The sequence below is a fragment of the Schistocerca serialis genome, chromosome 8 (genome assembly GCF_023864345.2).
Source record: "Schistocerca serialis cubense isolate TAMUIC-IGC-003099 chromosome 8, iqSchSeri2.2, whole genome shotgun sequence".
NCBI classification, from domain to species: Eukaryota; Metazoa; Arthropoda; class Insecta; order Orthoptera; family Acrididae; genus Schistocerca; species Schistocerca serialis.
Window position 1 is genome coordinate 249,749,494 of NC_064645.1, and position 17,395 is coordinate 249,766,888.

General features: G+C 42.4%; 1 protein-coding gene across 1 annotated transcript in view; it reads right to left on the bottom strand.

The window, feature by feature from the left end:
• LOC126416955 (uncharacterized) overlaps positions 1–9,327 on the bottom strand; it is a 180,946-nt gene extending 171,619 nt beyond the window's left edge. The window contains exons 1-2 of the mRNA XM_050084836.1: positions 9,312–9,327; positions 9,034–9,239 (exon numbers count right to left, since the gene is read on the bottom strand). Of these exons, the coding sequence (XP_049940793.1) occupies positions 9,034–9,239; positions 9,312–9,327 (222 nt within the window). The remainder of the gene's footprint in view (positions 1–9,033; positions 9,240–9,311) is intronic.
• Between the last annotated feature and the right edge of the window lie 8,068 nt (positions 9,328–17,395).

Here is a 17,395-nt window from a genome sequence, read left to right on the forward strand (position 1 = left end):
TTACATCAGTAGGCAAGACCAGGCGTTTTCACTACTCAATAAATATTCAAAATAGTAAGAGAGAGAAAATGTTCGATTCCTCGCGTTTTGTGCGTGTGTGTAGAGTGTCTGTGTGGCCTTGACTACTGATAGATGCTTTTCGTGTTGAGAGATGTGCGTCTAATCTATTTCTCAAAGTAAAAGATCGCTTCACAGATGACGTCTGTCAGTTCGTCAGGTGTCACACCAAGTCAGTGGTACCTTCAGTAACAAATGTTCCGTGAAAATTAATATGTCATCCACTGCTACGTAATCATAAATTTTACTTTAATTTTCCGTCTTTCAGGTGGAGGCGCGCGCTGAAAGAAGAGTTCTTCTGTCTTCAACTGCGTCACTGGAACCGCTGAAATGAAAATTTCTATACTACTTATTATCTGTGTTGTAACAACAGAGTATTTCGAGTTGCTTAGCAATATTTTGATGGGTATGACCTTGACATTATTCAGCATGAAATGCTCTAAGATCTCGGTGTGCGTATAGCCCAATAATTTTGTTAGTTCTAGGATGTTGTAACAGATACGCACCAGGATGCGGTATGTTAACAATTATATAAGGTCCTTCATATAGCAGACGCCACTTAGCGTTGCGTCGTTTGAGTGCTACAGATTTATGATGAGTACGAAGTAGTACAAGCATTCCTACCTCGAATTTTTGTTTTCTTTTTGTTATGTTTCTGTGATGTTTGTTTCGTATTTGTGCGTGATGTGTCAATGTAGTCAATACTTCTTTTATTTTCTGTTCAGGTGTGATTTCCTTGTCTGACAACTTAGGTAATGGTTCTATCCACTGATCGTTCTGTTTGCAATTGAACATGATCTCGTTAGGTGTGTAATTCGTATCGTAAATATTTAAGTTATTGTGTACGTCTTCGAAAAGACTTAGGTAGGACACCCAATTAGTATGTTTTGATGAAATATAGGTCCTCATGAAACGGTTTAATTCTCGGAAAAGTCTCTCAGTCGCGTTACATTATGGACTAAACCTCGAAATAAATATACTTTTAATGTTATTGTCCTTCAAGAAATTTCTCCATTTGTACCCAGAGTAGTATGCTGCATTATCTGATAGAATTGCTTTAGGTTTTCCCACGTTCGTCAGGTAATCACTTGAGAATCTTCGTATTATAGCATTTGCAGTGGCGGATTTTAAAGCATAAAGTTTTACATGTTTAGAAAATATATTGTAAAAAGCTAAGATATATTTGACGCCTCCAGAGCTTGCTGGATGCGGTCCACTGATGTCAGTACACAGAATTTCCAGGGGGTTACTGGGTAAAATAGAATGTAAATCTGTTTTTGTGGATAAATTCTGAGGTTTTGATTTTTGACATATGACACATGTTTTTAGTTCCCTGTAAATTTTTCTTCTCATATTGCTAAAATAACAGTATGTGCTGAGCTTTGCCAAACACTTTTTCGTCCCATAATGACCCCAAACTAAGTGTGTGTGCCAAATTAGATTACGTTCAGACTCTTTGGGAATGCATACACACCAGTTAGTAGCATTTGGATGTCGGCGGTAAAATAACACATCATTGTGTAACTTGTAATACTTAGTCAAAGGATGATTGTGTTTTTCTACCAGTAATGTTATTATCTTATACCAGTGAGGATCAGATTTTTGTAATTCAGCCATGTTTCTGCACATATCAATATAATATTGGTGATACTGCTTGTCTTGCATTAAGAGAATCCTGTAATCATTTATATTTTCTAAGTCACTGTTGGTATCATTCATACCTTGTGGAAGTCTAGACAAAGTGTCTGCAATGGTGTTGTCCTTACCTCTTATGTACTTAATTTCAAAAGAGTAGTTCTGAAGTGTAACTGCCCATCGTGATAGTCTAGGATGTACAAGTTTACAAGTTAACAAAAATGTCAGGGCCTGGTGATCGGTGTAAATTACCGTATGTTTTCCAAATAAATAATAATTGAATTTCTTGAATGCCCATACTATGGAAAGTGTTTCTAACTCAGTATTGGAGTATGTACGCTCACATTCAGTTAGAGTGCGACTCGCAAACCCAATAATTCTTATCTGTTCCTCCTCTTTATTCTTTACAACTTGAAATAAGCAACAGCCCAAGCCAGTACGCGAAGCGTCACAAGTCATACAAAAATCTAAATTGAAATCTGGATGGCTCAATATGTTAGCATTCACTAAAGCATGTTTAATTGTATTAAAGTCATTCTGGCACTGTTCCGACCAGATCCAAACTTGATTCTTTCTGAGTAGATTTAGCAGATGTTTACTGTTCAAAAGTGGTTGTGGCAAAAAACGTCTGAAAAATGAACATAGCCCAAGGAATGATTTTAACTGCTTTTTAGTTCGAGGGCTAGGAAAGTTTCTGATAGCATCTAATTTACTGGGATCCGGACGTATGCCCTGTGAATTAATGATATGTCCTAAATACTTTATCTCACTGCAACCAAATTTTGATTTTCTTAGGTTGGCTGTGACTCCAGCTTGTGCAAATTTTTCTAAAATTCTTTGAAGAGTGTCAACGTGTTCATTCCAAGATTGTGTAGCTATCAGTATATCATCTACATAGTGTGTGACTGTCTCAACTAAATCGTCGCCAAGCACGGTATCCAGGGCTGTAATGAATACCCCCGAGCTGACATTCAGTCCGAAGGGTAGAACACAAAACTGATAGGTTCGCCCCCCGAACATAAATGCAGTATATTTCCGAGAATCAGGAGTGATACCCACCTGCCAAAACGAATTAGCGAGATCTATTGTGGAAAAATATTTTGCATCTAGAAATTTCTGTAATTGCTCTTCTAAATTTTCAGGTTTTGTGTGAACCGGTAAAATTATTTCATTAATAGCTCGTGCGTCTAACACTAACCTAATGCTTCCATTTGATTTTTTTGACAACAAGTAGAGGACTACAATAAGGTGAGGTGGATTGTTCAATGACCTTCCAGTCTAACATTTGTTTTAATTCTTGCCACACAGCAGGTCGTTGAGATAACGGTACGTTATATGTCTTATGGTAGAAGATCTTGTGAGGCTTAACTTCAATCTTGTACACATACGTGTTGATAACACCTAATCGTTTGGTAAAAACTTGTAAATATTTGGATAACACTTCCTGTAGTTTTATACGTTCATGTACACTGAGAGCTGTAGCTTCACTTATCTTATGATCAAGCAAAGTTTTCAAGTCCATTATCTCTGTGTCAGATGAGTGTGTTTGCATGTCTTGAATGTCTTTGTCAAGTACTAACTGAACCTTGTACCCTGTACAGTGTTTGTCATGCTTTAGAGTTCTCCTGTCCAAATCAATAATAATTACACTGCCTTTATCATTTAAAATACATTTACCTTTGGAGAAGTCTATAATGCAGTCCTTCTCGCTCATAATATCTATTCCTAATATGCAATTTGTCACAAGGTTTTGTACAACCAGGAATGGCCATTGTACGGTTCCATTACCTATTTTAACGTTTACAAAAACTTGCTTCGTAACCCTACATGACTTATTACCTAGTGCAGTAGTTATTTTACAGTTTTGGGCAGGAAACTCAGGCACAGGTTCCAATTCACACATCTTTTTATAGAAATTAAAAGACAAAACGCTCACAGCTGCACCTGTATCTAGGATAATAGTAGTTGGAATCCCACCTACTACACCAGTAGTAGATGCTAAAACAATTTCATTTGTGTTTAAACGACATTGTGTACTGTCTTGTAAAAGTTCATCTGATATATTGTTATTGTGGTTGTATCTTATAAATAAAACAGGTAGTTTTTGTTTAGAATTACTCGGCATATCATTATTCTGTTGTTCAAGTGTGGTGTCAAATAACTGATTAACATTGAAGTCGCCCCCTCAAGAATTCTTCAGCCACGACCTGGGGCAAAGTAGTGACTGTTTCTAGTTTGTTGGATTAGCATTTGTACTAGGTACTGACACAGATTGATGTTGTGCATCAGGTGTCATTTCTATTATATTCACATTCGGATATTGCCTATTATGATCTCCAAACTTTTGCGGTTGTCGTTGCTGTTGCGCATTATAACTTACCTGTCGGTCGTAAGGTATGCTCCAATTTTGACCTGGTGGCTGCTGTGGTAAAGCAGAGTTTGAATGAAAGTACTGATCGTTACGAGTCCAACCTTGATGCTGTCTTGGCTCGTAGTTATTATTATTTCTATTTCTGTTTGTGTTTTTGTTATTACCTTTGTATCCGTTGTTACCGTTGTAGTTATTACCGCGGTGCCTTTTGTATGGATTGCCGCATGAAATGTTATTACCGTTGTAACTATTGTTTGTATTGGAATATGCGTGTTGATTTTGATTTCCGTACTGAGACAGCATGTGAGTTTGCTGTTTTTGTTGTACCGCGTATCCAACTGTGGGCGCGCCAGAATTGTGTTGGCAAGCCTGCATGTTTTGCATACCACTAGTGTAAACATTGTGGCTGCTGTTTTGCCGCGCGAAGCGCTGATCTTCAAGTAACATGTCAACCGAATCTAAAGCTGTTAAAAAATAATCTGAATCGTCATCTGGGATATGTAGGAGTTTTTCTTTAATGTTGAAAGGCAATTTGGCCTTCAACGCACGGAGTATATCACGCGTTGCGACTGGTTCGTCTAAAAAATGTCCCATGTTCAAGTATTTTTCAAAATATCTGCGTAAGTTACCATTTTTACTGTTAAAAGTTTCAGGTTCTAAAATTTGTCTTCTGAGTCGCTCCTGGACGGATTGCGACCAGAATTTGTTCAGAAAAGCACGCTCAAACTCACTGTACGTGGTACATACGTCAGCTTGACTGTATGCCCAGACAGCTGCATCGCCTTGGATGTAACCGACAATATATGAAATCTTTTTCCGGTCACTCCAAGTGCGTGGAAATGCGTTACTAAAAGATTTAAGAAAAATCACCGGATGAATGGTTCGTTTTTCTGGGATAAAAATCTGAAATTGCCTGTGTTTCATTAAGCTTTCATCTTCCTTCGCATTGTGATATGGATTTATTCCACTGTAATTACTGTTATGTTCAGCTGGCGAGTAATTACGATAATGTTGCTGTGGTTTACCATGATAATAGCTTGTGTTTGTGTTTCCACATCGTGGTATGTGTTGTAGTCGTGGTGTGTTTTGTTCTTGTGTATTTGTCGTGTGCGGAATGTGTGTATCATACTCGAATGTATATTGGTTTCTGAACTGTACATTTTGACTGATATTTTCGTTACATTCAGACTGTAGTTGATCGGTGAATTGTCTCATGGGTGCAGTGACGGATTGTACTGCGTCACTGATCAGCTGTTTGTTATTAGTAATGTATTGCGCTACGGAGTCATGCACAATTGTTGGTAAATTTTCACGTAAGCATCTATCAAAATGTTTGTCTTTGTTCTCAACCCAATCATGAAATTCTTTATTAATATTTTGAAAATGAGCTGTGGCATCTGATTGTAAGATGTCAGTCAGGTGTTGTTCAACATTGTCAAATTTATTCTGTACGTCAGTAATTCGTTTTTCAAGGTTGTCATGTACTGAAGGATATGTTTGAATTTGTTCAGTAAGAACTTCACACGTGACATTAAGGTTTTTTACTTGTGTCTGTAAAAGTGCTACGTCAGTTGTAGTCTTTTCTTGTCTCGTATTAAGCTGGGAAAATTTAGTACTGAGTTCAGTCATCTGTTTGGTCAGTGTGGCGTCTATAAGTTCCACACGTTTACACAAAGTGTCATTACCTATCTTGATTGCTATGAGATCAGATTTGATTTCGTCATTTTGTGTTTTTAACTGTTCATTTTGTGTCTCTAATTGTGTCTTTAAGGTTGCCATGTTTTCGGCGTTCTGTTTCCTTATGGTTGCCATATTTTCTGCGTTTTGTTTCATTAGCATTTGTAACATGTCGGCAATGTTTACCGTTTGCAAGGTCTCTGCCCCCGCCGCGTCATTAGACGTGACGTCATGCATTAACATGGGCTCTGATTGAGATTTTGAAATTTTTGTAGTGGACGGCCTATCGTCAAAACTTTCGTCAACACTTGCGTCAATGTTTGATGAATCGTCACTACCGGTTGCTGCCGTAAAGTCATTTTCTAACACTTGTCTCACGTCCGAGTCGGATTGCGTCTGAATAGTACGTCCTTGCTGTTCCATTTTTGCGTATTGTTTTCTAGTTATTACCATGCCACACGTGATATATGTTTCAAGAAAATTTTTGACACTGATTTTAAAATAAAATGTAGTTGAGCATGAATCGCTCGTAGCAACAATGGCTGTCTGTTAATTTAAAAATATAAACTGAATTTGAGATTATTGGTGATGGCTGCTGGCCATGTTACATGATATCGTACAGAAGTCGGCCATATTGTACACTCGTGTATTGGTATTGTTGCATACGTTATTGTTTAGGGAAAAGTACTGAGAATGAAATTTATCACTGAAACTGTTATGAGGAAAAGAAACACTACAGAATTTACTGAAAAGCTAATACACTGAATTATACGTCTGGTCAAGCCTGCTAATGCAAAGATGCTGCGTCTTACCTTATTTTGCTGGAAGTTTCATTGCGTCTTCCCGCAAAATTTCAGAATTGAAAAATATCTTCAGATTTTGTTATCTCTCATACATTGACGTCCAGGTCCAGAAAGTTGATTTTATACATGAAACAAAGAGAACAATGTAACAATTGACAAAATAACAAGTCCTGTCACGGTCGCCGATATAAAATAAATAAAATAAATTAAAAAATATATTGTTATTTAAATATGTTAATTATTCTATCTGTATGATGGTGATTGTGATTGCAATTGTATTTGCTTATCTGGAATGTGGACGTTTAATTATTCGTTATCAGACGCTTGACAATGGCTTTTTCGTAAAGGCAATGTTACTCGTAGTTGACCGTGAAATAAAACTGAAATAATCGGACTTCGTAATTAAATCGTTTCCAAAGACTGATGCGGTAGGTGCGGACTCATAATCTAAATCTCAATATTACAATAATTTGCCAGCCATGCCAATACGTCGTACAGAGGTGATTGTCTACTAAACATAAAAAGGTTACACAGTTAGTTAAATCAGATATATTCAATGAATAAGCCTACAGTTCATAATCCTACTTACTTTTATAAATATAAATTCTTTACAGAATCGAGTGCCTAGTGTGGTTGCAACTCGCAGTATTCTTCTATAACATGAAATATGGCGGTGTGCCAGACAATAAAAAAAATACGTGCTTCTTACACCACTCCTACCAGAGCTCTCCTTTCTTAATCAAACATAAGAGTAACGTAATTGTGCTTTTGTTTTATCAGCGACACAGCGCTGCAGTTGTGTGCCATAGGCTTTATTTATTTGTCACTGATTATTTATTTAATTAATATTTCGCGTTTCTGAGGAAACTCACGCTCGGCATGCAAATGTGCCTTTATAGAGGGGCAACCGTGGGTTCACGAAGAGGCAGGAGACACATGAGGCGGGAGAGGAAAAGGGAAGACAGGGCAGGAGGGAGCGCAGAGACACTGAAAGAAGGCACAAGAGATGGACGGGGAGTAGGAGGGGAAATCCGCTCAGAAGGAGGGAGGGGAAGGAGACGGAGCCCTGAGGAGGAGGCAGGAAGAGGGGGTTAGAGTTGGTAGGAAGGGTAGATGTCAGGGCGAAGCTCATCATCCGGGAGTGGTAGACGGTGGAAGTTGTGTTGGGAAAGGAGATGGAGGGTGTGGAGATGGAGAGAGGGAGGGACACAACGGTAAAGACGCGGCAACTGGTTGGGAGTGGAGAGGAAGGGAGACACCAGGGGGTGAGGGGGATCAAGGCGGCGGACAATATATAGTGTGCGGATGTGTTCAAGGAAAAGGAGAAGGTGGGGGAAGGGGATGAGGTCATAGAGGATGCGCGTGGGGGACGGAAGGCGGATGCGGAAGGCGAGGCGGAGTGCATGGCGTTCGAGGATTTGGAGGGCTTTATAGAACCGGGGAGGGGCGGAAATCCAAGCGATGCTGGCATAACAAAGGATGGGGCGGATCATGGATTTGTAGGTGTGAAGGATGGTGGAAGGATGCAGACCCCACGTTCGGCCGGACAGGAGTTTCAGGAGGCGGAGGCGGTTGTGAGCTTTGTTTTGGATGGTAAGGAGATGGGGAGTCCAGGTGAGGTGGCGGTCGAGTGTGAGGCCAAGGTATTTGAGGGTAGGAGTGAGGTGGATAGGACGGCCACAAATGGTGAGGTAGAATCATGGACTGCCGCTCCAGTGCTCACTTCGACCCTTTATACTCGTGTACCGCGCAACTGCGCATGCGGCCACAGATACAAATGCGCCACAGACATTGGTCGGCGGCAGAGACGTGCACAATGCGCGAGTTACATCTATGACTCCGCATTCTATCTGTGTTGGCATGTCGATATATCATCAGTGCAGCTCACAATGATATATCGACATGCCAATACAGATCGACTGCGGAGTCGTAGATGTTACACGCGCATTGTGCACGTCTCTGCCCTTCGACCATAAATATAATAGATTGGCCCTGACGTCATTTTCGTGGCTCCAACGTCTCTGGGCTAAAGCCACGTGAATGTTGGCAAAACATGGTTGTTTCGTGTTGTGCTTATGGCTGTACTCAGCGTTTTGTCGGGGGAAATGGCATTACATTTCATGTGTAAGTGTTTCTATGGTAGTGCAGATGCGTTTATTGAAATCTGCGGACGTGACTTTTATATGTTTTTTTATTCTTGAAATAGAGTATCACGCAAATTAAACTGTTGAAAGTGATGCCTGTGAAGTCAGACTCATATTACATTTTGGAAAGTATCTGTGATAATTCGGTTACAGAAGTAAGTATTACTGTTTCTCGTTCCTACTCATAGGTTCCCTAAGGACGAAAACCGAAGGCAGCTTTGGATACAGGCCCTGAACGGAAAAACTTAAAGCCATCTACACATACGCGCCTTTTTGTATATACAAGTGAAATTATAATAAGGTAAGAACACCTATAGTCAGTCGGAGATAAGGGTGTGGTACTCACGTCTACGGTGACCCCAGCGAGCGGGAAGAGCTGAGCTGGCGGCGCGTCCCGGGGTACGTATCGGTAGAACTCGCGGCCGTCCTTGTACCACTTGACCGAGTAGAGCGCCTCGCCCTCCAGGTCGAACAGGCACTGGTGCGTCACGCTCTGGTTGCGGACCACGTACGACGGGATGCGTGCCTCCAGCAGCTTCAGGCCCCACGCGCCTGCAATATATAAAAACAGTGCGAACTAAAGAATAGTTTCACACACTCCACGATTTCTTAAATGACATTCACCCAATTTCAACTTCATCTTTGAGGCAGAGAGATGGTCTACAGAACGTCTGACAGTACTTCCGGACGCAGAGTGTACAGAGAATCTACAAATACAAATAAGTACTTAGGTGCCACGTTGAAGAGCACTAAAACCAGAAATAAGCAGTGCTCAGTGTTCTGTCATAATGTGCCTTCTGTATCTTTGACATAAACAGCCATTTGCCATCTGCAATAAAATCTGGTAGGATAATTTTAACTACCATCTCACCGCTAAACGCATCAGTACTCCCCTTTTGATTTTTGTTGTCACATAAGTATAGCTGCTTTAGTGTCAATTAACAGTGGAAGGAAGCACGGTAACTATGGTAAACACCGGGCGGTTATAATTAAAGTGCAGTTAATCACGGAGATCCAGTGTGGGCTGTAATTATCATACGGTAGCGAAACGTTGTAATGCACACGTGCGTTCCCTTCACGTGTTTAAGCCAAGTATTACGCACGTTTATGCGGTCGTGAATCCTCATTAGCAGGCAGGCTACATGTACAATTGACAATTAAGGGTAAGCAAGGAACATTAGTGATGAAATCATAGGAGGCAATGTTGTGCAACCTTAGTAGGGATAAGATCCGATTATTCGAGAGGAGGATCTTACACTCTGAGACAGTATTCCGTGACAAACTTCCATCACCATGTCCGAAAACGTGACGTCGGATCCGCCTAGCAACAGCGATCTGAACGCCCGTTAGCTGAAGTTTGGATATATATAGGGCGAGTCAGAAGTCCTCGGACACCTTCATAAGTTGGAAGATTAAAGGGAAAATTGAAATGTGATGATAGGAACACAGGTTTGATGTGGGGCTGCAACTTTTGGAGTGAACGTTATTCAGGCCCGCCATCTTGAAATCCGCTATTTTGAATTCAAGTAATTTTTTTTTAAATGGGAAGGGGGGTGTATGTCACTTCATATAACGCTCGTTTGAGCTCTGGAATTTAGTGGTGTAATTCGTTTTTGTCTATCTTGTACAGTTTAGAGGTTATTAATGGTCAAAGTTGGGAAATCACCTTCATACCGACTGCTACAACACATGTTCTACGTGTTGTCCATCCCGTACAATGCAGAACTGTAGTCGCCGCAACCACATTAATAACTTCTAACCTGTACAAGGCAGACAGAAACAAATTACACCACTCAATTCCAGAGCTCAAGTGAGTGTTATTTGATGTGTCATACACCCCCCCCTTCCCATTTTAAAAAAAGTGACTTGAATTCAAAATGGCGCATTTCAAGATGGCGGCCATGAATGCCATTCACTCCAAAAGTTGTGGCCCCACGTCAAACCTATGTTCCCATCATCACATTTCTATTTTGCCTTTAATCTTCCAACTTCTGAAGGTGTCCAAGGACTTTTGACTCGCCCTATATATATATATATATATATATATATATATATATATATATATATATATATATATGTGTGTGTGTGTGTGTGTGTGTGTAGGAAACGAGCGAAGTGTCCTTATTGACTGAGGGAGAAAGGTGGGGTTTCTCTTGTCCGCCGGGAAGAGAGGGCGAGTTAGTAGCGAGGCGCCACTCAAGACGCACGGTCGACTAACTGGGGCAGTGCTAAAGAACGGTCGCGAGTAAATAGTTCAGCTGTTAAACAAGATATAAAGTGTAGGTATTAGTTATCAGTGACCGCCACGTGTCGTGGGCAGTGTGTATCACGATTATGGAAAGTCAGAAAGGTGTTAATGTGTTACAAAGGGTTGAATAACGGCGTAGCACAGAGCCACCATGTTGCAAATTCGGTTATGTGTGTGTCGAAGTATTTTCTTTATTAAAACGAGTATAGTACAAATCGTTGTTGACATTTAAAAACTGGCATCCCGAAACACTCTACTTCAGCAGGATCACCTACATTGAATCTGGCGCCTGAGCGCTACTACTGTGCGACGAAGGACGGACTATCGAAGCAGCAAGAAACCAGATTAGTGATACAGAAACCAGAGAAGTAAAGCAGAGTCGCTTCCTCCTCGCTACAATGCCACACAGGGTATTGAAATGTGGTGGATATAATGTCCTAACTTACGCTAGGGTCAACACACACACACCCATGCCCGAGAGAGGACTCGAACCTCCCACAGGGTGGAGCCACTGTGGCAAGGCGCCCAAAACCGCGCAGCTACCCCGCACGGCATCGTTCTCGATCCGAGGCTTTTGCTATCTGGTGGAGACCGCATGCATGCCGATTGACGCAATGCTGCGTCTACGGGTCGTTACCGGACTTCTGCCGTATGTTGACATAACGTTTGGTGTGGTTTGCAGGTTGCAGTGTCGTCGGTTACATGTCTTCGGAATGGTAAATCGATCAAGGTGTCCCGAAATTCGTTGGCATCACGGTATTCCGTCCACACAATACAACGCTTCCCCCCCGCACGGGGTCCCGGGTTCGATTCTCGATGGGGTCAGGGATTTTCTCTGCCACGACATGACTGTATGTTTTCTGTCCTTCATCATAATTTCACCATCATTGACTCGCAAGTCGCCGAAGTGATGTCAACTAAAAAGGACTTGCAAATCTGCTGTCGAACTCCCCGGCATGGGGCCTCCCTGCCAACTATGGCATACGATGATATCATTTCATTTCATTGAAAGAACAAGACACAAACCCGGCCTACAAGGGGCAAAAAGTCCTAATTGCTTGTGCAATGGACAACTGATGTGTATTTCCATTCAATATGGGCGAAATTTACTGCGCAGCAACAGCTCCCAGAAGACTATTCCGTGGAATAAATACACATCCAGTTTGTGGAGTTATTGTTGGCTTGACAAGAGATACACACGATCCAGTCATTAACGTGCCCACCGCCCGTGGTCGACATCAACGTGCAATAACCACTGACAGATAGCAGGTGGCAGCACTAGCAATGGAGGAGAGTGTAGAGAGGGCAGTCGTTGTCGTAATGCGAAAAAGGAGCGATTTACTCGAGGTCCAAAAGGCCATGATCATTGACCTACAGGCCAAGTATGGAAGCATCTCCGAAACGGCTAAGTTCGTAAACTGTCCGCCTGCCGCAGTGGTTAAGGTACACCGTGTATGTCAAAATGGCGCTATCCACTACTGGCGCCCAGGCAGCTGTGGCGCACCACAGGCCATAGGTCACAGGCATGAACGACGCCTGCGGAGATGCGTACGGGCCAACAGACGTGCAACTCTGAGGAACTCGCCGCCCAAGGGGTTACCAACAGTATCTCCTCAACGACCGTTAAGTATATACTGCTACATTCCTGATAGTGTTCGGCTACGTCTTTGCTCTGCCACAGTTGTACATAACGTTCATGCTCCGACACTTCGGTGCTCGTGGGTCTCCCAGTTCCAGCAAAGTAGACTTCACCACATTCACACACGGGTTTAACAGCATAACCAGCGGCCACCAGGGAACCGCCGTGAGGCCTCAAGGCTTCACTGCAGGGAAGCGCTATCCCGTGGATACTAGATGCTGATTTGCTATTGTAAGATGGTTATAATTCCGCGCCTTACAAGAACTCATCCACATATTTGCCGTGATCTACAAACACTATTAGGTATCATGTGATAGGTTGTACATCGTTTATATGAATATATAAAGGAGACTGACATTGTCATGTACACCTTGTAAATAATTGTTAACGCTTATTGCATGAAAGGTAACGGAGTGTCTTTATTATAAAAACGGCGTAATGAATGATTGCCTGTACTAGTAGAGGGGAAGTGGCAACAAAACGACTATTCACGTTGGTGTGTAGAATATATGAGTCTGGCGACATACCATCTGACTTTCGGAAAAGCATCATCCACACAATTCCGAAGACGGCAAGAGCTGACAAGTGCGAGAATTATCGCACAATCAGCTTAACAGCTCATGCATCGAAGCTGCTTACAAGAATAATATACAGAAGAACGGAAAAGAAAATTGAGAATGCGCTAGGTGACGATCAGTTTGGATTTAGGAAAAGTAAAGGGACGAGAGAGGCAATTCTGACGTTACGGCTAATAATGGAAGCAAGGCTAAAGAAAAATCAAGACACTTTCATAGGATTTGTCGACCTGGAAAAAGCGTTCGACAATATAAAATGGTGCAAGCTGTTCGAGATTCTGAAAAAAGTAGGGGTAAGCTATAGGGAGAGACGGGTCATATACAATATGTACAACAACCAAGAGGGAATAATAACAGTGGACGATCAAGAACGAAGTGCTCGTATTAAGAAGGGTGTAAGATAAGGCTGTAGCCCTTCGCCCCTACTCTTCAATCTGTACATCGAGGAAGCAATGATGGAAATATAAGAAAGGTTCAGGAGTGGAATTAAAATACAAGGTGAAAAGATATCAATAATACGATTCGCTGATGACATTGCTATCCTGAGTTAAAGTGAAGAAGTATTAAATGATCTGTTGAACGGAATGAACAGTCTAATGAGTACACAGTATGGTTTGAGAGTAAATCGGAGAAAGACGAAGGTAATGAGAAGTAGTAGAAATGAGAACAGCGAGAAACTTAACATCAGGATTGATGGTCACGAAGTTAATGAAGTTAAGGAATTCTGCTACCTAGGCAGTAAAATAACCAATGACGGACGGAGCAAGGAGGACATCAAAAGCAGACTCGCTATGGCAAAAAAGGCATTTCTGGCCAAGAGAAGTCTACTAATATCAAATACCGGCCTTAATTTGAGGAAGAAGTTTCTGAGGATGTACGTCTGGAGTACAGCATTGTATGGTAGTGAAACATGGACTGTGGGAAAACCGGAACAGAAGAGAATCGAAGCATTTGAGATGTGGTGCTATAGACGAATATTGAAAATTAGGTGGACTGATAAGGTAAGGAATGAGGAGGTTCTACGCAGAATCGGAGAGGAAAGGAATATGTGGAAAACACTGATACGGAGAAGGTACAGGATGATAGGACATCTGCTAAGACATGAAGGAATGTCTTCCATGGTACTAGAGGGAGCTGTAGAGGGCAAAAACTGTAGAGGAAGACAGAGATTGGAATACGTCAAGCAAATAATTGAGGACGTAGGTTGCAAGTGCTACTCTGAAAAAAAAGAAAAAACTAAAAAAACTAGTAGAGGTTGGAACGCCAGTGGATATGAAACGGCAGTTGGAACTCAAGCCCTGGGTGGAAGGCCCACACTGGTGTGTTGGTCCTGCTTAAACACAGGAAATAGCGAGACGGATGTCATGGCACCTAAGCGCTGGAGCACAGTAGAGTCGCGACCGGCCGAGTGTGACCAAACCGGAAATCTTGGACGCAGGCGAGAGGAACGAAGAAGTGGCACATCGGAAACCACGCAGGCTGGGTTTTTTCCAAGGATTTTTACTCAGAAGCGTACCATAGCACGAGTATAGGTTTTTCCTCGCAAAATTTCCGCGCTGGACGACAAAAGATTAAAATATAGTTGGTCGGCGTTCGGAAGAGTCTGTAGAGAGGGACAATATTCCGTGGTTTTGGATATATGATTCGTTTTCGGAAATACGATGGTGGGGAGCCGAGCCTTGATGGAAAGCCAGCGCTGGAGAGACGTGGTCTCCCGTTTGAGCGCCCGTGTGTGACAGTCGCTCGATATCAGCTTTTGTTGGTACAGACAGACTTGCTGTCTTTGCTCTCGGCAGAGCTTATAGTTAGAACAGTTAGGAACTATACTGTTGCGAACCTATACGATTCTGGACTTCACCTCCGGGTTGGAAGTCGTCGTTTAGTAATTGAGAGGACTTCTTCTGCCTACACTTACGTTGAGACGTTATCTGACTTCCGTCCTTGTGGTTGGGAGTTCGCGTTTATCTGTAGAACACAGAGAGGAGAAGACAGTATTAGAATATATCAGTCACAGGACCGCCTTCTGCCGTCCTAGTATTTGAAATAGTTGATTTATGGCTGGAGTTCTTCCATCGTCGTAGACGAGTACGAGAACCATCACTTCGACGCACCGGACGCAGTAGACACAGTGATATCGCAAATTGCTTCGGCTTATTATTGCTATAAAAGCTAAACATCACGTTAGTTTATTTCCACTGAGGTTCCACACCACTGTAGATCATCTTTGAATGTAGTGTCTTCTAGTGTTCGGTATGTAGATGATGTCAGTCATTTCGCGTTTTTTATATTAGACCGCGCAGTCATAGTGAGTGGCGGAGTTGGGCAACTGATTAGTAATTCTACTTAGAAAATGTAAACTTTGTAATATAAAGGTTCTTTTTATCTACAATAACAACGTTTATCATTTAGTAGGATTAGTTGCCTTCATCATTCATTTATGTTTAGATTGTAATTTATAGAATTAAGATATCCTACGATCTGTTGCAGGGGGTAGTCAGACAGGGCTAAATCTTCATTTTAGCGTTTATTATTTTCTGTTGAGCAAATTCATTTTACACCCGCCTGGACTATCTCTCTGCATCTGGTGTCTGGTTCGTGAACCAATGCTGACGGCTGTTCATCAGCGCCACAGGCTGGAATTTCCACGTCAACACCGCAGTTGGACGGCCAAGGAGTAGTGACAGGGGGCCTTTTCAGATGATACACGTGTTAAGCTCCATCTGATAGAATGCTTTTGGCATGTATGGTCCTGCAACAATCGCCAGACGTGTCCAGGCCAGAGAAGGAACGTTGTGACCTGGAGAATATTTTTGTGGCATTCCTTGGTGATCTCGTCAGTGTGGAAGCACAATGGATCAACGTAAGTATGCACCTATCCTTGGGGACCATGTCCATCATCACATGTAACTTGTTTTTCCTCGGCAGGGTATTGCCTGTACCACTCTAGTATGCGACTGGTAGGTAAACTCTTGTTGGTGACTGGAAAGCAGCTGCAAATTGGCAGCTAGTATCTATGGGGCAGCGTTTCCTGCAGCGAAGCGCTGAGACCACAAGGCAGTTCTCTCACGGCCGCTGCTAAACGCAGATCAAGCGGAGCTGCTGGCTGTGTAACACACGCGGCTCGCCAGACTGGAATCATTGGCAGCCAGCCCGTTAAGTACCTTGCAGGATTTTTCTGTTCATGCTGATTATTTCAATAGCCTCTTTTGTTTCTCATTTTGCATCTACGGCTCCCAGGCAAACATACGTGGTTCTAGAAAATTGGTAGAACGGCCGTATTTCCGATGCTTTTCCACTATGGTTGTCTTACTGTTCTGTCACAGTTGTACATAACTTTCATGCTCCGACACTTCTACATCTACATCTACAGCTACATGACTACTCTGCAATTCACATTTAAGTGCTTGGCAGAGGGTTCATCGAACCACAATCATACTATCTCTCTACCATTCCACTCCCGAACAGCGCGTGGGAAAAACGAACACCTAAATCTTTCTGTTCGAGCTCTGATTTCTCTTATTTTATTTTGATGATCATTCCTACCTATGTAGGTTGGGCTCAACAAAATATTTTCGCATTCGGAAGAGAAAGTTGGTGACTGAAATTTCGTAAATAGATCTCGCCGCGACGAAAAACGTCTTTGCTTTAATGACTTCCATACCAACTCGCGTATCATATCTGTCACACTTTCTCCCCTATTACGTGATAATACAAAACGAGCTGCCCTTTTTTGCACTCTTTCGATGTCCTCCGTCAATCCCACCTCGTAAGGATCCCACACCGCGCAGCAATATTCTAACAGAGGACGAACGAGTGTAGTGTAAGCTGTCTCTTTAGTGGACTTGTTGCATCTTCTAAGTGTCCTGCCAATGAAACGCAACCTTTGGCTCGCCTTCCCCACAATATTATCTATGTGGTCTTCAGTGCTAATGGATCTCCCAGTTCCAGCGAAGTAGACTTCGCAGCATCCATACTCGGGTTTAACAGCATAACCAGCGGCCAGGAGAAAACGCCATGAGGCGCAGGATTCACTGCAGGAAAACGCTACCCCGTGGATGCTAGCTGCTGATTTGCTATCGTCTACCAGTCACCAACGAGGGTACCTACCAGTCATTTACTAGAATGGCACAGGCCTGTCGGTGCGCTATTACCCACCAGTCAACAATTTCCTTTCAATCAGCCACCGAAGTAGAACAGGCAATGGCCTACGGTACAGTCACCCCCACCATAGCACCCTCTCTTCAAA